The sequence below is a fragment of the Schistocerca serialis genome, chromosome 1, assembly GCF_023864345.2.
Source record: "Schistocerca serialis cubense isolate TAMUIC-IGC-003099 chromosome 1, iqSchSeri2.2, whole genome shotgun sequence".
Taxonomy (NCBI): domain Eukaryota; kingdom Metazoa; phylum Arthropoda; class Insecta; order Orthoptera; family Acrididae; genus Schistocerca; species Schistocerca serialis.
In genome coordinates this window covers 377,739,985-377,760,681 of record NC_064638.1, presented here as the reverse complement: position 1 = coordinate 377,760,681, position 20,697 = coordinate 377,739,985, and the positions used below count along the sequence as shown (strand labels likewise).

General features: G+C 39.6%; 1 protein-coding gene across 1 annotated transcript in view; it reads right to left on the bottom strand.

Annotated features, from left to right (window-relative positions):
• LOC126470926 (hexokinase-1-like) overlaps positions 1-20,697 on the bottom strand; it is a 276,017-nt gene that overhangs the window by 27,929 nt on the left and 227,391 nt on the right. The window contains exons 3-6 of the mRNA XM_050098957.1: positions 5,811-5,964; positions 5,496-5,714; positions 735-917; positions 459-595 (exon numbers count right to left, since the gene is read on the bottom strand). Coding sequence (XP_049954914.1) covers positions 459-595; positions 735-917; positions 5,496-5,714; positions 5,811-5,964 — 693 coding nt within the window. The remainder of the gene's footprint in view (positions 1-458; positions 596-734; positions 918-5,495; positions 5,715-5,810; positions 5,965-20,697) is intronic.

Genomic DNA, 20,697 nt, shown 5'->3' with positions numbered 1-20,697 from the left:
GTTCTAACACGTATTAGTACCATCTCTAACTACTTAATTAAGCTTGAAACATCTGGTGGTGGATACTTGCACATTGTCAGAACTGCTATCCTGTGTGTTTCCAAGTCTGTTGCCAGATTACAGCACTTAAAGAACTGTTCAATGAAGTACTAATTTAAGTCTATGCACTGGGACTTTATTCCACTTTCTGCACTCCCCCTTTGTCTGTAGTTGACCTACAGTAGTGTGATATTAACATGTGTCCATCTAGGTGCATCCGTTCAGTTTCTTCTGTGACTTTGGAACAATATTCTGTAATGCTTAGCACATCCATAGAAATACCTTTGATATATGTCAAAGAATGCTTTTAATTATAAATTAGAGAGCTAATTATTTTTTATCTACAGGAAATTCTAATTCTTTCAGAGTAGTTTTATTTCTTACTTCATTAAGAAGTACTAAATCAGAATATACTGCACCTGTTTCTCTCCATGTCGTTGGCCCTCCCAGTGCTGAACTCTGTCTGCTCTTTCCAAATAGCAAGCATTGCTGCCAGTGCCAAGGATTAGCCCAATGGCAGTTCTGTTGTCCAGCACAGCACCTTGTACCAAGGTTCCTGTAACATTATCCTTAATAATAGCTGATAAATCTATGTTGAACATTCTAACACTGGCTAATACTAAAAAGACCCATCAAGGGACATATAGAAGCACTTGATTGTGATTTGGAAAGCAGTAAAACCTTATGCTTTATACCTGTTGTGTCATTAAGAACTGCTAAAACTTCAACATGTGTATCGCCACGTCTGTGAATGGCATCCTTCAGCATTTGGACTGCATCTTTTCCAACAACTGAAGGGCAGTTGAATGTCTTTGTCCATGTCACAAGAATTCCAACATCAAGTGCTTTTTGTATCATTGGGAATGAGAATGTGAAACCTGTGAATAGAAACAAAAGACTAATGAGAAAAAAATAAAAGACATTAAAAGCCTGTATGAGAGTATAAGCTTATAACACTTAACCAACAGTAACATAAATTTGTTCTCTGTCATCTGCTGAGAATGCACAATTCAGGGACAGGAATTCTCCATAATACAGAATGAACATTTTGTGCTGGGATTTCAGTTCTGTCTTCCATCTGCTGATAACAAAAAAAAGTATGCTTTCAAATCCATATGAAGATAAAACACACTAAATAACTTACAACTGACATTACTTCAAGGACACATTTATATCTTAATTCACTTTATTTACTGCTGTGCAATTTAAAAATTGGGTGACAGAACTGGATCTGAATACTTTCAGGATGCAAAATATGTAGCAGAATGACCTATGTGCACAGAAATTTACAGCAAGATACGCAGAACAACAAATTTCATCAACAAGATCTATCTGATACAGAAACAACATTTCAGTTAAAAAAAAAAAAAAGTGTTTCCTGGAACTGTAAAATTTGACATTATACAGCGTGTAAATTTAAAGCTGACAAACCAGAATAACTCAAAAAATAAGTTTCACATGAAAAAATGTGAAGAATCCAAGTTTGATTGTTTTTGAGGGGGATATCTACTGGTGCTAAAATTAGCCCACCACCCCAGCCCCCTGGGGGTGGGGTGGGAGGCAACTTTAAAATTTCAAATGGCAACCCCCATTTTTTATTGCAGGATCAGATTCTACATAAAAAACTATGTACATTTTGTCTTAAACCTTTTTTTTCTGTAATTCAAGAAAATCTTTTCCTCAGTTAGTCTTTTACTTTGCTTACTCAGTTAGCTAATGAGTTCACTTGTTAATAAGTAGGATGTTTGGTTAGTTAGTTAGCTAGTCAGATGATTTGTGTGATAATTTAAAGTTGTGTGGTCTAATGATCATGAAACAAACAAAACTTATCCGAACCTGCAGAAAAAATGGAGACAATATTTGTAAAACTAATTCCTCTCTCTCAAACCTCACCCTATGGGGAGAGAGGGAGAGTTTTAGTTTTAGCGAATCAAAATTTGCAAAGTAAATAAGTATTTTTTATTTACCCATAACCAGTTTCCATGCAAAAATGAGAACATGGATTTTCTTGAATTACAGTACCAACTACCAAGAATCAAAACAAATGTTTAAGACAAACTGTACACAGTTTTTTATGTAGAACCTGGTTCTACACATTTTTTTTTCATGTGAAGCTTATTTTTTTTTATTTGTTCTGGTAAAACATTAAAAGAGCAATTAAAATAAAAGAAATTAATATTATAAGAAAAATCTTACAACCAAGAACAAAAGATAGAATGTGTTATCCAAGACCCAGAGCAGAAATCTATGAGTCTCTGAAATTGTGTTTCCAATGCATACGCAAAGAATCCAACTCACGTGACACACGGAAAGGATGGACACCTACAGTCATACTCTACCAACTGAGCTATCCAATAATGTCTCACAACTCATCTTCACGGCTGTATTTCTGTCAGTGGAGCACTTGCCCATGAAATGCAAAGGTCCTGAGTCTGAGTCTTGGTCTGGCACACAATTTTAATCTGGCAGGAAGTTTCGCTTCATTAAGTGCTGAAACACTGCAGGTGGAATTTGTACCCACTCTTCCTGAAGCTTGGTGAGTAGTTGTTGGAATGTTTATGGATGAATTCAAGTGGTGCACAAGTGTCCTCTTGATGTTTTATGATATTCAAGTGAGAACTTCAGTGATGCCAGTTCATCAAATCCACCTAATATGTACGTTCTATAAAGTGTGATAAAGTGTTTTACTTTTTCGTCATGAACATTATCAAATTGAAGCATACAAGTTCTGTTTCAAGTAGCTGCCACAGTATGGGGAGATGGTGTTGTCTAAAACTTTTCCATGAATGTCTTTGTTCATTTTGATATTTAACAATATTAATAGCCCAACACCAAACCAGAAAATATAGCTTTGCATCACTTCCAATGAAGTTGTTATGCTGCTCTACGAACTAGTGACAGTATTGTCTGAAGCCTTCTAAGCAACACTGCAGTTTCAGTTGTGCAATCAGTGGCTTCTGGACAGCACCAAGAACATGAATAACAGGTACCATCACCAACTGATAGCTCACTCCATCACTCATCTCACTATCTTAGATGCAATTGAAATTTCATGCATTAGTTGACATTGATGTCTGACAGTTGCTCTGTAAAATATGCCTTAGAATGTATGAGTTAGTTTTTTAGGTCTGCTACAGCCATTATTAATTTTAATGCCTACCTGGTATTTTCGCTTCACAGTAACATTGCAAACAACAGTCTTGGGCAAATGCAACTAGTGTGGAACATGTCCAGCTCACTCAGTTCTCTTCACAGATTCATTCTGGGAGCAAACATTGATATAAATGAGTCAGTGTAAGAAGATCCCTGACAGTTACCAGTACTGTTCCCAGCTTTTAATTGTGATGCTCAAACAGCTACAGGCAAAAACAGTAGCTGTCTACAGAGATGGCGCAACACTGAGGCATTGCCATAGAGATGTTTACAAAACTGCATCATGTGATTGGTTGCGGTAGGTACGCAAAGCTCTCACACCCAGCATTCTGCAACTCTCAGGGGTCAACTTACGTCCACTCAGCTATAAAGTGTTGATCCCTGCAATTGAATACTCCCAAACATATAGCAGTGTGTGTGTGTGTGTGTGGGGGGGGGGGGGGGGGGGGTAATTTATTAGGTCTGTTACAGCCATTTATAGTTTTAACACTCTCCAGGTCTTTCTGCTTCACAGCTAAATTGTGAAGGCTCCAGGGTAAATGCAACCAGTATGAAAACCCTCTAGCTCACTAAATTCTCATCACTGATTCTTTGTGGATGAAAACAAACCTGAAGTTATATACTCCCAAATTAATAGCCTAACATCACACAAAACTCGTCCAATGGTGTGCTGAGAGACTTTCAGATGCTCAAGAGTATGTTGTATTAGCAAGGTAAGGGTTCAGGAAGGATCATATCAGTGTGGTACAAGAAACAAGACAGAGGTACGTGATGATAAGAGGCTAGTGAATACATATTAGTTGAGGCAACAAATAAAATGTTTTGGATGTTGTATCTGTGCAATGCCAAAAAGATTTTACTGGGAGGTAGGGGCCTGATGACATAGGTTGTGAAGCAGAAATTTAGGCCAATTACACATTTTATGGGGAGAACACTCTGCAACAGGGTGGTCTGTTATACATTTTATCACAGTTTAGTGATATATATTCATCCAGATGGTTGTTCTGTGATAATACCAAACTGGATGCTGTGCAGTAGCTACAGCAGAGCAGGGAGATGATGTGATTGATTTCACAAGTGACCACAACCAAACTATGTTCCAGAATGAATTATCATTGTTAAACTGTGAACATGTTCAAGCAGGACACCAAGCTGAAGAGAACACTACTCAGTTGACTTCAATGGCTGTTTTACAGCCCATGCCATCTTAATCACCTTTCCCCAATATCAGCTTTTGTTAATTGCTAAAGTGGCAGTCCCTCTTGGTATATAACCTTTTCTCCCACAACCCCTGCCGTTTATTCTATGCTGGTCTGTTCTCCAAAACCCATTATCCTCTCTCTTGTTCCTCTTCCACTCCACCATATTGCCACTAAGATAGCCTCACTCTCCCCCTCATACTGTTCCATTTCACCCTTGGCCATTTGCATCTTCTTCATCATTATCTCTCTCTGTTATTCTGTATCCTCCAAACCCCCATGTCATATTTTCTCAGTACTTTTCATAAATGTTCCCTGTCTCCCTGTGCAGATGCCAGCACCTCCTCTCCAAACACATCTACATTCCTCACACGTACATTTCTTCTTGACTCCTTTCCTTTCATGGCTCTTAGTTCTTCCATATCCCACCCACCCCAGCTATGATAACTAATTCATTACTTACACCATTTGGAACACAATGCTGAAAGAATGTTATCTAAGAGTGTATGTGTGTGTGTGAGGGGGGGAGGGAGTGGATTTTGTACACTTGGTCACTCAGAAGGAGGACTCTCTCTGTTATTTCATCTACTACTTATCATCTTTTTGTGCATGGTTTCCTGATATCAGTAGCTCTTCTATTCAGAGTCTAGTTATTTTCACATACATATTTTGCATTTTTTGTTGATAACTTTTCATACTGACAGTGATATTATGCATTTAAGTGTACCCCCATACAAAACTTATTTATCATAAAAAATATTGTCAAGTATGATTAATTGAACCACTTTGAAAATTGGATCAGTATATAAGATACAGTAAATGATTCAGTAAAAAGAGAATTTGTGTGGGACATGGTCAATATTTAGGCCTCAGTATCTGGTAATTTGGGCATTTACACCTGGTTGCACTGATATGAGCCTTTTTAAGGTTATTATCAGAGTTGAACTAGAAGAAAATTAATTTTCACCAACAAAATTTTATAAGTATTAATGGCACATCTGCATAATACTTTACTACTTTTTCTTTCAGACCAGCAAACTATCTTAAATGTAAATGGTGAATGTAATAAACGCTAATATTTCTTGTCATTGTTTCATACATTACCCAATGGTAGTCTTGCTCCAGTCAGATTTTGTTCTTTTACGAAATCACTTATGCATTCTGCCAGAAACCCAAATAGTCTGTCACCACATCCTACTTTTAATTCATCATCAAGATGGTAGTGCTTGACCTTTTCATCAGTGACTTTACCATCATCCAGTTCAAGAAGAATTACACGAAAATTAGTACCTCCCAAGTCCAGGGCTAAAAACTTCCCTTTTTCTGAAACAAAGTGTGCACAAAAAGTGAATTTAGATTTTATCCAGACTCAAACATACAACTAATAACCAAAGAGTGCTACGGTTTTTGTCTAGTTACCCGTTCCATCAGGAAGTTCTGGTATGTATGTATTTTCCATCTGAAGAGAAGATGGTTCCTCATGTATTCCCTTTTCAAGTTCACTTTCAAAGACTCGCCCTATTTTCTTCACAGTTTCCATTGTGAACTGGAGCTCACACAATGCAGCTTCAATCTGAAAATGCATATCATTAATGAGTCACATCTTATTTTAATAATAAATTTTAAGACATGAACTGTAATCACATCAAAGTGTTTCTTACCAGTGCTAACCATGCTTCCATAATATCATTATTAACCTCGTATATAAAAAAAATCAAAACTACAAAATGCTTCAAAGGGAAGTTCGACAGCTTGAATTTACTGTCCTATAAACGTTAGGTGATAGAGATGGAGCACTAATTTAATTGGAGAAGGAAAGGAAAGGAAATGGGCCATGGCTTTATTGATATATATTTGATGTAATGGAGAAAACAATGGGAACCCTAAATCTGGATGACAGAGTAAGCTTTTTAATCCTGCCCTCCAGCAGGACCTTAAGCTCTGTACCATTACACTCGGAAACCTAACTAAAGGTGTTACAGATTGTTTTTGCTGAAAATAGTTCACAGTACTTGTAAAAGTATCCATAACAGGTGCACTGTCCTCTGATGGTAGCAAGTCATGGGTTATCAAAGAATATCAATACTTACTATATATGATTTTGTTCATATCTACTTACTATATAGACAAGACCATGTTGTACTCTTAGCAAAAGGGCTTATTTCTTAAGTAACTTACAAGTTAGTATTTATACATTGTAAAATGGTGAAGACTGACAATTTACATATTAACAGCTACCACGAGACAACTATTTACCCAGTCATTCATGTACTGCAGATCCTGTCATGAAGGATTATCTTTAAGGATATGGTATGAGTCAATACATACATTAACCGAGAGAAATAGCCTTTTGAATTTGATTCTATAAGCTCTGTTAACAATTAACTGTCCATAAATTGCTGTATTTGAATTATGCTCCCATAAAATATAAATTAACATAGTTAAATTAGAAGAAGCAGCCAGCTTTACAAAGAAATTCCCCTGTTCAAAAATGGTTCAAATGGCTCTGAGCACTATGGGACTTAACATCTATGGTCATCAGTCCCCTAAAACTTAGAACTACTTAAACCTAACTAACCTAAGGACATCACACAACACCCAGTCATCACGAGGCAGAGAAAATCCCTGACCCCGCCGGGAATCGAACCCGGGAACCCGGGCGTGGGAAGCGAGAACGCTACCGCACGATCACGAGCTGCAGACAAATTCCCCTGTAATACACATAGCTGATGTTATCTACTACTGCTTTTTGCAAATGACTGTACACTGACAACAGTCAAAGAATGTGAGTGATTTAGATACTTTAGGATCAGAATATATGTACTATGACAGTGCTATAAGGGGCAGTCAAATGAAAATGAGATGAATGGAAAAAAAAGTAAACTGTTATTTCAAAAGTAATCACCATAATTGTTAGTACATTTGTCCTGCAGTGAGACTAGATAGCCAGTGCCTTCATGGACAAATGTTTTGAGTTTCCTGTGGAACCATGATTTTACTCAGGCATGCATCTCTTTGTCCCAGGCAATGTGAGTGGAATGGCTGTCTGACTTCAGAGCTCCAAACAAATAGAAATCAAATGAGAAGAGATTGGGACTGTATGGAAGATGGGTAAGGGCTTCCCAGTGAAACTTCTGCAACGATCTTTTTTTTTTAGTCCTGAAGGAAGATATTCATGGCCATCAATTTGTTTCATATGAATAGGTGCATGCCCAGGTACAATCATGATTCCATAGACAATTGCAAACATTTTTCTATGAAGCTATTGACCATTGACTCATAAGCTAAAAATGGTGAAGCTTGTGTTTTCTATCCTCTGCAACTTCGAAAATACAGAGGACACAGGGGACACTTTTCACCTAAGCTACATTTTGAACTGCGACAGTATAATTGTCTAATGATGTCTTAGTGAGTACTATTTTGTAAACTCTGGCATGACAGAGAAGATGAAGTATGTACCTCATTTTCAGCATTCAACAAAACTTGCAAAACTGCACTCAAGGTATTACTTCAGTGTTACTAGCATGATTTTGCAGAGTTTCATACCTGTCATAGCAACTTTCTGCCACAAACTGATGACAGTACTTTAATATATCTAATTAAAGACACAGTAGCAAATACTTTCAATGTATACACCATTCAATCTCAGCAAGATTTCCTCTGCATAATATGTGAATGCAGTCAGTACTGTGATTTTGAGGTATGTTCATCCATGTCTCTTCTTACTTCTGGAAATCATCATTTAAAAAAAAAAAAATTCAGAGTGCAACAGAGTGAGCAATAGAAGAGAGCATAACAAGATGTTTTTAGTACTAGCAGAAGGCAATGGTGTAGCAAAAAGCTGCTTGTAATAGGTAATCTTTATTTATGACAGACTGTTTTGAATTCATCACCATTTTCAAGTATGTCTAGATTGATGTGTCATCCATATTACATCATTGGTGGACTGTCTTATAATTGTCACAATTTTAATAAGATGGTAAATGATGTCAATATGTTGAAAATGCAATGTTAATTACAATGTGACAGTAGTTTGGCAGTTCCACTGTTACGACACAACAGCATAAGAGTGGAACTGTCAAACTACCATCACATTGTAATTAACGTTTCATTTTCAACATATTGATAACATTTACCATCTTATTAAAACAGTGACAGTTATTACGCGACTGGAACAGGAAAGGGAGGTAATGACAGTGGCACGTAAAGTGCCCTCCGCCGCACACCGTTGGGTGGCTTGGGGAGTGTAAATGTAGATGTAGATGTAGATGTATAAGACAGTCCACTGATGATGTAATATGGACGTCACATCAATCTAGACATACTTGAAAATGGTGATGAAGTCAAAACAGTCTGTCATAAATAAAGAGTATTTATTATAAGCAGCTATTTGGTGCATCTACTCAAATTATCATGTCTTTATCAGACATATATTATGCTGCTGGCACTAAAGAAGAAAAATTCACCATTCACTTATTTCTGTAACTATTTTAGCATCATGTTAATCTACCATATAGGACAATCTGAATTTGCAGTAACTTGCAGATATTGTTACCAAATCATGGTGTACCATCCCCATCCCTCACATCTTCCATGGCATTAACACCAGTAACATACTTAGCAAATAAACGAAGTTGAGATCCAAAGGGGGCGAGGGTGGGGGGTGGGGACGGTGAAAGAAATGAAAATTATAGAAGTGGAAATGACAAGAAGGTACATTTAACACAGGAGAATTTGCAGCACCAGTGAGCACCTGTCTATGTGGATGGGTTTCGGTCTGAGCAGTAACATTTCAGCTGGGTAAAGGCACATATTCACATGTTGACTGTACCTGTTGTTACCAACAATCTAATGTGGTCTATAAGTATGTGGGTAGGACTGAAAAACCACAGGAACTTAAGCAAGGCAAGACAGAAAGGGAAAGAACCATCACTAACAAAATAAAAAAAAGAAAGACAACAGGAAGACTGCCTTCCTGTACATGGATGAACTCTAACAGAGTCAACAACCACCTTACACTCTCACATAGCCATAAGCTGCAGACCTGTGTTCGTAATCATAGTGCCAAGTGAAACACAGATAATGGCAAGCACACACTTTAATTTTATATTGTCTAACATATGGACTTGTTGAAGTTGGGGGGAGACTATTATTATTAGGGCTCTGAAATTGATTTATGATGAATGTAGTTCTTAAATTTTTGGACAAATGTTTTCAAATACTGTATTTCTCTAAACTGAATTTTTTTTTGGATTTTATAGTAAAGCATTTATTTTAAAAATTTTGTTATTATTATTATTTCTTTCCTTTCTCGGACATTATTATTGTTATTACATTTTATGTATTATGTTTTTGTTACTATTAAAATCTATGGCACTCTGCAAGTGTGAAAATGAGAATGCCAGCATGTTATATTTGGTGGGTGGGAGGATGGGGGAGGGGAGGAGACAGTAAGAAGCTGACCACCCAACTCTCAGAGCTGAATCCTAGTACCATGCCTTAAATAGCCTAAAACAGTCTAAACCTAAAACAGTCTAAATTAGTTCCAGAAGAATAAAATAAATACATTTTTAAATTTCTATACTGCTTATTTTACCAGCACTATAATGGTATCCTCGTAAGTAAAGAAGAAGTATATAAACTGCTAGTATATAAGTATATATAGAAGTATATAAACTGCTAAAAAAAAGAAAAGTTTTGCACCAGCGCCACTTGCATATCTGTATGTGTGTAGGTCTAGATACAAGGGGTGCAGGTAATGAAAGACTAAGCTTTATGAAACTGAAAAAATGTATCTTACCATGAAATAAAAGCCAAACAATAACACAAAGAAAGGCAATCTGTGCAAAAGAGCACAGCTTTGCACATATCAGAGGCATTCCATAAGTAACGCAATACTTTCTTTTTCAGCCAATTTTGGTTAAAAAATGCGGAATTTTTTGTAGGACATCATGGAATATTCCCACTTCAGCCACTATAGTTTCATGAAGCTCCAATTGGTGGTGGAACTTTACATAGCTTCCAGAATGGTGACTGTAACACAGCTGCCTGCCATGCAGAGGGCTGTAATTGAGTCTCTTTCAGCGGAAAACCAGAGCATCACAGACATTCATAGGCATCTACAGAATGTCTACGGAGAATGAGCAGTGAACAAAAGCACAGTAAGTTATTGGGCAAGGCATCTGTCATCATCAGAACAAGATCACATAAACCTATCCGACCTCCTGTGTGTCAGCCAGCCATATACATGCAATGCTAGAATATGTGGACACTCTCATTCGAAGTAATCAGTGGATCACAATCACACACCTTGCTGCTCAACTGGACGTCTCTGTTGGTAGTGCTGACACACTCATTCACTGGTTGGGGTATTCAAAGGTGAATTCCTTGCCACTTGACAGAAGACCATAAAGAGCAGCAAAGGACCATCTTTGTGGAATTGCTTGCATGTTATGTGGCTGATCGTGGCAATTTTTTTATTGATCATCATCACAGGTGATGAAACACTGGTTCATCATTTTGAACTGGAAACAAAATGACAATCCATAAAGTGGCACTACATCATCTTTCCTCTGAAGAAAAAGTTCAATCCTGCACCCTTAGCTGGTGAAGTCATGGTGGTGGTCTTCCAGGACTCTGAAGGGTCTAGTCTGTTTGATGTCCTTTCACATGATGCAACAGTCAACTCTGAAGTATGAGGGTGGTTTGAAAAGTTCTCGGAATCAATACCAGAGGTTAGTGCCAGGGCAACAAGTTGTTCACGTGATATTCACTGGACTGTTGCCTGTAAACATGTGCCATGTCAGTGCTCTTGGAAGACAGCTGTGGTTGTGACATGGCTCTGTTGTTGTTCCCGTGTACTGGTTTGCAAAGATAGAAAAAAAAAAAAAAAAAAAAAAAGGTCAAGATTCAAGAAGTGATTAAGTACTACGTAAAGAAAGGTATGAAAGCAAAGGTCATCATGCCGATTTCCAGAATACACGGGGGAGGGGGGGAGGGGAGGGGGAGACTCTGCTCCCTCATATTCAACTGTTACCAAGTGGACAAATGAATTTAAATTTTGTCGGGAGTGCTTAGATGACGATCCGAGGAGTGGTCGGCTAAGGTTTGTCACTACCCCAGAAATCATTGCAAAAGTGTATAAAATGGTTATGGTGGATTGCCGATTGAAAGTGTATGAAATTGCTCATGCTTGCCCCATGTCCTCTGAAAGGGTGTATCACATTCGAACTGAAGAAATAGAAATAAAAAAAATATCTGCAAGATAATCAAAAATGCGTGAGAATTGACATATTGGAACAATGTTTGATCCATTTTAGGAGAAACGAACAAGATTTTCCACACCGGTTTGTAATCATAGATGAAACTTGGGTTCACTACTATACCCAGAGACGAAACAACAATCAAAGCAGTGGAAACGTGCTGATTCTCCACCACGAAAGAAAGCAGAGACATTTCCTTTGGTGGGAAAGGTCATGGCATTGGTGTTCTGGGATGCGAAGGGAATTCTGTTCGGAGATTATCTGGGCAAATAATTACCGGAGAATACTACGCTAACCTCTTGAAAAAATTGCAACAAAAGATACGCGAAAAAAGGTCAGGTTCAGCTAGGAAGACAGTCATCTTCCATCAAGACAACGCGGGCCTGCACACATGTGCCTTCGCCATGGGAAAATTACAGAAACTAAGGTATGAACTGTTGCCACGCCTGCCTTATTCACCTGATATGGCTCCGTGAGACTTCCATCTCTTCCCAAAACTGAAAATTTTTCTTGGTGGACAAAGATTCACTTCAAATAAAGAATTGACAGCCAGAGTTGACAACTATTGTGCAGGCCTAGAGGAAACTCATTTTCGAGATGGGATCAAGGCACTGGAACATCGTTGGACCAAGTGCATTAATCTACAGGGTGACTACATCGAAAAAAAAAAGTTTCAGCGATGTAAATACTTCTTTTCTATTCCATTCTGAGAACTTCACAAACGACCCTTGTTATTGTGCTACTCTCAAGAAATTGAAGAACTGGCTTCAGCATGCTCATTGCCACAAAAATGTGAACAAATGTCTCCTGCTCTATGACAATGCAAGTCTCACACAAGTTTGTGCACCCTGATAGGAAGGCGCAAAACTTCACTGGACTGTTCTTCCTCATCCACCCTACAGCCTGGATATTGTATCTTCCGACTTCCATACATTTGGCCCTATGAAGGATGCACTCCATGGGAAGCAGTACATGGATGATGGGGAGGTTATTGATGCAGCAAGATGTTGGCTCTGACGTCGGCCAGCAAGGTGGTACCATGCTTCCCAGTAAAGTGGCATAAGAATGTTGCATTGAATGAAGATTATATTGAAAAATAGGGTTTATAGCCAAAAGAGTTGGGAATAATATAGTGTATTGGATTCCTGAATAAAACCAACCAGCTTCAAGAAAAAATGTGTTGCATTACTCATTGAACACCACTCGATATGTGAAATGAAAATCTGCAGCTGGGTGACATTCCACACCATGTTGTTCCAGTTTGTAATATCCTTGGATCATTCTTGACATATTGTTGACAAGGTAGTCGATATGATGCCGCCTAACCCTGTTTGCTCCTTACATTATGGCACTCCTAAGCTCATCATTGTGTGAGGAGGATTCCTTTGCCAGCACATTACAAACTCCTACTGCTTCCAAGCTTGTTCAGTAATGCTCATGTCTGCAAACACCACAGGCCATTACATTTGGTTGTTTCCTCCCTCCTGCTGTAAGGTGTTCAGGAGTTGGGCTTTGTGTGCTCTTGCACTATCTTTTTCAAAGTCTATCACCGAAATGTAGATTGCAGGGCTGGATAATAGGTTGGAAGATCACATCTTCTACAGATCTCAAAATACCCTCAAAGGCAACTAGGCGCACTGAAGAGACATGGGTAAATACAGGTTCCATTCCAAGTGTCTCTTCCATTTCTGGTATTTACTTGCTCAACTTCTTTGTTCAGCTGGGTTCTTAATGGTGGAGGGGTTGAACTATCATTTCTTAATGGATCCCTAGGGGTTAAATTGATTGTGTACACATGGTTGTGTAGAATCTGAGTCAATGCAGCTCTCCCATTTGCCTCCAGAGTAGATGTGTTCAATTCTGTTGCAGTCTCCTTGGGGTGACTGCAAGCCATAATTTGTAGCTAGTGGTCGTCAGATGATGATGATTAGGATGATGATGATATGATGATGATGACTGGACAACCGCTACAAGGCAGACCTGCCATGCTGAGGGTCTCACGACAACAGCTGAATGTTGAATAGTGTACAGACGCCGCATTGTTCTATTCGCGACTGGAGACCACGCATGCTGTACTGAAATGCAGATTTACTTTCACCCTAACACAGGGTATGTAGCGATTTTCTCTGCTGCAAATAGTATTGAGGAAAAAGCTCCTGATGAAAAAAAATGCACAAAGTATGCAAGTCAAGAGGGTAGTACAAAACTTTGCCCTAGAAGTTTAATGCTTATGATTCCAGTACTTTGTTTATCTCTGATAAAGACTCTTGGTGCGGGCTAGAAAAGTTTTGAACAAATACTTTTCTAGCGTTTATTCCGTAGTACGGTGGCCACTGTTTTTATGATCCGAAAAACTGCCCTCCACTCGCCAGTTAACCTAAGGGAGAGAAGTCATGTGCGCCGCCTGTCTGTGAATCGTGTAAATTTTATTCTGTAAGTGTTTCTGTATTTGAGCTGAGTGTCGGTCGTATTTTCTAAGGCGGAGACTGGGAACCGGCCCAACATTTGCCTAAATGAATGTGGGAAACGCCTAAGAACCACAGTCAGGCTGGCCGGTATATCAGACCAACAGTTGTTAATCCGCCGCTCGGATCTGATTCAGGTTGGCTCCCGTCTCAGAAACTAGCGCGCTGCACTTTAAAAAAGAGCAATAATAAAAAGTCATCAATACAACCCTTCAATATTACAAGGAAATATTGCAACATATCGGAACTGTTAAAAGAACAGAAAACCGACAGTAACGCATACGCTTCCAATAAAGTAGCAACTCAGATCGTAGCAAGAGGTCCCTGAAGTTGGCGATAGCTATAACTTTCGTATCTACAAGTAACGTTTTGAAAGTAAATAATGTAGAAGGGCCGCGATTGCTTAGTAAAGTAATAAAAATTTCTAGTACACAATGCTTTAAAAAGAAACGTTGTTATTGATACCTGGCACTAGGTATACGAATGCTGTAATTATCTCGCCTATAAATCATTTAGATTTGTTTAGGGTGAATTTAGTCGGTGTCTAAGGCTCATTAATACGTGAAAGCTAACAGGACCTAATTAATTTATGAAACGAGGAAAGACACTTCCACTTATCTAATCTGAAATTTGCTTACTACATTGATTATCCTGCCGTAGACCTGAAATTTGTTTACCGTTGCCCTTATCGTGAGGGTAACCAACATTGTCCTATCAAATCAAGCGCCACCCATTAAGTCAAAAGGGAATATGAGGTAACATTTGCGACTTTCGAAACGGATTCAGTGCTATTCTCTTTTGTATAGAAAGCCTTCCCAATCATAGCCCAAAGTGACAGACTTTCTTTCTACAAAGCTTGTTCAATTTTATTTGTCACCTTTCATATGGTAACAACTGTTAAGTACTTCTCCGAGTAGAAACTGTAGATTTTAAGTCATCAGCTCGTTTACTTTCACGTTTTTATAAATTTAGGATCAAACGAGCACTTTGTGATGTCGGTAAACGGATTACTGCTTGCCTCTAATTACGGTAGAAAATAAAAGCAGTTGTGATGGTAGACTCATTATATTTGTGAACATTTTAAGCTATCCCAACGTAAACATTCTGCTTTTCCGTGAGATCTGCGAATGTGATAACTGCTTACATTTTCAATAGGCCATTTCCATGAAGATGGGACACGGTATCTTGGATAGTTAGCTAACTCCTTGCATAATGTTCGAAATGTCCTGTTACAAGGCGAAATCTGTCAAATGGATTGCAGAAATAGTACTTTTAATCTAGGACTTTCTCCACATACAAGAATGAATTATGTAATGATTTTGATGTACCTTTTTCTATTTTATGCAGTACTTCCAAGTGAAAACGTGTGATCTTATTTATCATCTTTCTCATTCAGTTATTTGTGGCAGTATCCGTTGTTTCGCTTGCTTTTTCTTTCCGTGGTCTTCAGTTCATATTATATTTTCTTGAGCAGGCTCCTCAATATTTTGCGTTTTTGTAATTGAGCTGCTGAATTTTGTTCGATTTTAGTGATTTTTTCAATGAATACGAATTTCTGTTAGACCATGGTTATGGTAACCAGTGGCTGCGGTTCTTCAAGAGAAAAGAACTTTTACAATTTTATTTCTGACTGTTCTTATGCGCTGTATATGTGTGTGACTATAACTGTATTCGTCATTTCCTGATGGCATCTGTGAGTTCATCTGTAATCTGGAAGTTTTGTTGTGATTTCCTGTTCATCTAAATGCTTTTCTGTTTCCAATCCCTAAAACATTCCTGAAAACTTCCCTCTACTATTTTTCGGTGTTTGTTGTTTGAGAACTGCCACATTGTATGATAATTTACGAGGTATCAAGTTTATTTCATAATGTAGTTTGCCCCCTCTGGTGCTGACTTTTTATGGTATCTCCTCTAAGTGAATTTTCACATTCTTTACTGTGGTGTCACCGCCAGACACCACACTTGCTAGGTGGTAGCCTTTAAATCAGCCGCGGTCCGTTAGTATACGTCGGACCCGCGTGTCGCCACTATCAGTGATTGCAGACCGAGCGCCGCCACACGGCAGGTCTAGTCTAGAGAGACAGCCTAGCAATCGCACCAGATGTAAAGCCGCCTTTGCTAGCGATGGTTCACTGCCTGCATACGCTCTAAACGACAGTTTAGCATAGCCTTCAGCTACGTCATTTGCTACGACCTAGCAAGGCGCCATATTCAGTTACTATGTATCCTGAACAGATAATATTATGAATCATGTACCGTCAAGAGCGACGTTCATCATTAATGGATTAAAGTTAAGTATCAAACTAATTAAGTCCGCTTTCTGAATTCTAATTCCTTGTCATGTTCCAGACCTCACGTCAGTATAGTTCTTCCCTCCTCACGCCAGCCTGCGTGAGCTAAAACGCGTGCATTTGGGCCTCCTCTAGTAACACGGTGTTGGCTCTTCTGCCAACACAACATTTACAATATCATAAATCTTTCTGTATTTGCTTATCGATTTATCCCCGATGATTTAATAAATTACACAATTTGGTGGTTAAATGTTGATTGATGAATGCTATGCAGTGTCTCTTCTCACACGAATTCTTTCTTTACACATTGTGTTGCTTCTTGTCTGATACTGCGTAGGTTTCTATTATTTAGTCAACCGCGTGTATGTTGCGGTTCAGTATTTTTTATATACACAAAACATTATCTACGGCAGGATTCATATGAGTCATATAGTGAGTAGCAAATTGTAAATACATTAAGGGAGACGTCTCTGTGTGCCACTCGGCCATTACGTGAAACGGTGCGTAGTACTATCGATTTTGATTGAAGCGTCGTACGTCAGGGTGTCACGCTTCGTCATTAATGGTAAACACGCAAGTGACGTGCTGTCGCAGTAGTATGGATCGCTGTGCTCTCATGACGGTAAACAAGGCTCTGGGACTGGGTAAACGTGTTACACAGCTAGAGAGAGGAACACGTCGATAGCATTACAAGAGACCGTGTATTATCATACACGGGTACTGCAACATACAGACTACTACAACATGAGGCTCCATGTGAGAAAGTGGCAGTTACTTCTTTGCCTATTAAATTACGTCATTATATGCGCTGTATTCAAATACTCAAGATTCATCTGTTCGTCTGATGGCAGTTAATGGATCTGTCGGTAACAAGGAATCTCGAACGCTATCAGTGGATCAGCGCTTCCAAGAAATGTTTCTACTTCGGTCTACCACATTCAGGTGGTACAAATACTTTCAGAGTGGCGACGACTGCCTCAAAGATGCTACCAGGCTGGTTGGACAGGTATACACTATACTATCAAACAGAGGAATTCTTGGATTTATCAGCAATAACAGATTTTTATAGGACAACATTGAAGAGACTTGTTCGTTGTAAGTACCACGTTTCCTGGCAGAAGAAGATACGACACAAATTTTCCTATGTGAACAAAGTTATTTCAACTAGCAGACAGCAGTTTATTATTATGATATTGCTACGAAGACTAAAAAAATTAAATTTTATTCGCCATCAGTTGCAGTCCGGATCTCCGCTTACGAAGAAGAGAATAGTTATAGTTTTCTTCACAGTAAGGACTCAAGAAATAATGATACAGTTCACATTTACTGTTATTTTTCTAAACAACTGTTGCGTTCCACATCATATTTAGATATTTAAAAGTCATTTATGCAACACTAACTCTGCTGACGTTTTCAAACTCACATCGCACCGTTCTTGTTGTATGCAAGCAGCATATCAACGAAGCTCTTCAGGTTGCAGAGATTCAAGGGGCTACCGGAAAATATCAGCTTGCCCTGGGCGCGCTGTACCCTGAACACGTGGTTAAACTACTTCGCAAAAAACTAGCCATCATATTAGGATTTGATAATAAATCCTATTAATAACAGAATGCAGCGCAGCTCCCGTTTATATCCTAACAGATTTGGTACCAACGCTAAACACGAACAACATAAAGCACTCCAGTGGCCGCTCTACCCGTGGCAAAGAATTGCAACTCGAATCATTTACATACCCACCGATTATGTGTACGTGGACTGTCTTCTGCGTAGTTAACTTTTTTTTTTGTCAGGCAGCTTATTCTCACTGAGTGTCTCTACATTTTTGTTTGTTTCTTCTTCAACATGACTTTCGTCCATGGACACCGAGTCGGTATGTACGCTATATGACTGTGCCCAGTGCTGCTTTCTGTTCACGATCGCACCATGGAAGACGATGCTCTCGAATGTTGTCGGTAAATGACTTCAATATCACAAAGTCGCTTCAAGGAGCGACTGTCGAGTGGTTTTTGCATTGTTCAACACTCTGCGCGATACATAGTGGTGGGACGCACCACTGTCCAGTGTAATTGGGCTTTAATTTGGTGACTTAGGTTCGCTGTGACTTCTTAGCATCTCATCATGTCTGGCTCGTGCACAATAGCGAAGCCGGGATCTGAGATACGAGGGGAAAACTCTTATCACTTTCACGACGAATAGCGAAATAGTTTAGAGATAGCGCGACAAAGGGTTCTGTGTATGCCTGCTACTAGTCAGTAATCGTTTCATATTCCTCCTCTCTTCAGAATGATACTGAATTAATGTCAGTTTGTGTGTCGGAGCAGGGATCGAGTTCAGTTTTTGAAGTAGGTACTGCTCATGACTTGATTGGTCTGTTTCTTGTTGTACGTTTTACAAATGGTTCTAAGCACAATGAGACTTAACATCTGAGGTCATCAGTCCCCTAGACTTAGAATTACTTAAACCTAACAAACCTAAGGACATCACACACATACATGCCCAAGGCAGGATTCAAACCTGCGATCGCATCAGCAGTGGGTTCCGGACTGAAGCGCCTAGAACCACTCGGCCACATCGGCCGGCGTAGGTTTTACCCGGTTGCGGCAGTAAACATGGTTTCAACAATATACCCCTGGGTCGAGTATCATTCTAACTCGTCCCCTCCTACCCTCCCCCTCCTATCCCCTACCCCTCCCCCGCGCCTCCACCGCCACCTTCATACCCACTCCGGAAATTTTGCGTGGGTAGACTGATTATCGGTGAACCTCCGTATTAGCTGTGATTTCGATGATTTTCTTGTCGTGGTCATGTCGTGACATGCCTGTGGAAGGAAGTAATATGGTGCGCGAGTCCTCTCGGAATTTCAGCAGTAAACCTGTCCAGGATGCACGGCGCCTCTCTTGTAGCGTTAGCCGCTGTAATTTGTTGAGCATCTCCGTAGCTCTCTCGACTTACTAAACGGACCAGTGACGAACGCGCCGCTTTTCAGTAGATCTTTTCTACCTCTGCTATTAATCCAATCTAGTAAATGTCCCAGGCCGACGAGCAATCCTCCAGAAGATGTCGAATGAGTGTTATGGCGACGTCCAAGAAAAGAATAAACAGCAGAGGTGACAAAGCAGAGCCCTAGCATACTCCCACAAACAAGGGAAAGTTTCCCAGCAATCGTATTGGGAATGTGGTCAACAAAAAAAGTACGAACCAGCGATGTGCCAAGAAGACGGGCGAGAAAATATCTAGGGAAAGACAGCAAGGGAGCATGATACTCTGAGTCACCCAAGAGCAGTTAATTTTACAACAAAGGGAGGACAACGGAACGAAAGAACTGGAGGTGAGGATAAAGGGTTCAGTTTAGTGAACTGGACGGAGGTGGCTTTCGGCCCTTAAAAAAACGTGTAACTAATAAAGAAACACAGAGCTGTCCATTAAAATTGCAACATTATGAACACGACATTTAAAAAAAAACATCAAATAGGCGTGGAGTGTGTTTCATGCATTGACACGCAAATGAATAGCATTTCAGCGTAACCACACAAAGGGGATAGCAGTCACGCTATCTAAAGAAACGATTAGACGGCAGGTTTCTCTTTCAGAAATCTAATCTAAATGTTGGTTACCTGTGTGATGATTGTGTTAGGTTTCGTGTAAGAAGCAGAAACGTCTATCAGCACGTATCGGAATTCGGCAGTGGCAGTTTGTGGCCTCCTGAGACTGCGGTTTATCGTCCTGCAGTATTGCTTCTCATGTTGGTCGGGATCCTACGACTGTGAAAATAGAATCGATGAGTTCAGAAGGCCATGCTCAGCGTCATGAAGATCTTAATTGACCCTCGGCAATGGTACCCGAGAAAATGGACATGTTGTTCGTTAGGCCGCGCAGGATCGCACAGTCACATGTCGTATCTTCCGTCAGGAAATGGACTTGTCTGCAGCAAGACAGCTATCGATGCGGACAGTGCGATGATGTCCGGTGCACTGACGAATGACAGCACGACGACGAGTGTTGCGCCTTCCCTAGACGCGACAACAGAGGGGCACTGACAGTGGTGTGCCCAATGGCAACAATGGACACGGCAGTGGCACCACCTTTCAGACGAGTCCAGATACGGAGTACAGAATCAAAATGGACATACCTGTATGTGGAGGCTAAAATAAAACAAACGTTGCCAGATTGCATTCGTCAGCGTTACACAATCCGGCATCCGAGCACACAACACTATCATGTCATTTACATCCACATTACTGCTCCACGATTAACACTATGTGCATAGCAGAGAGTTCATGGAACCATC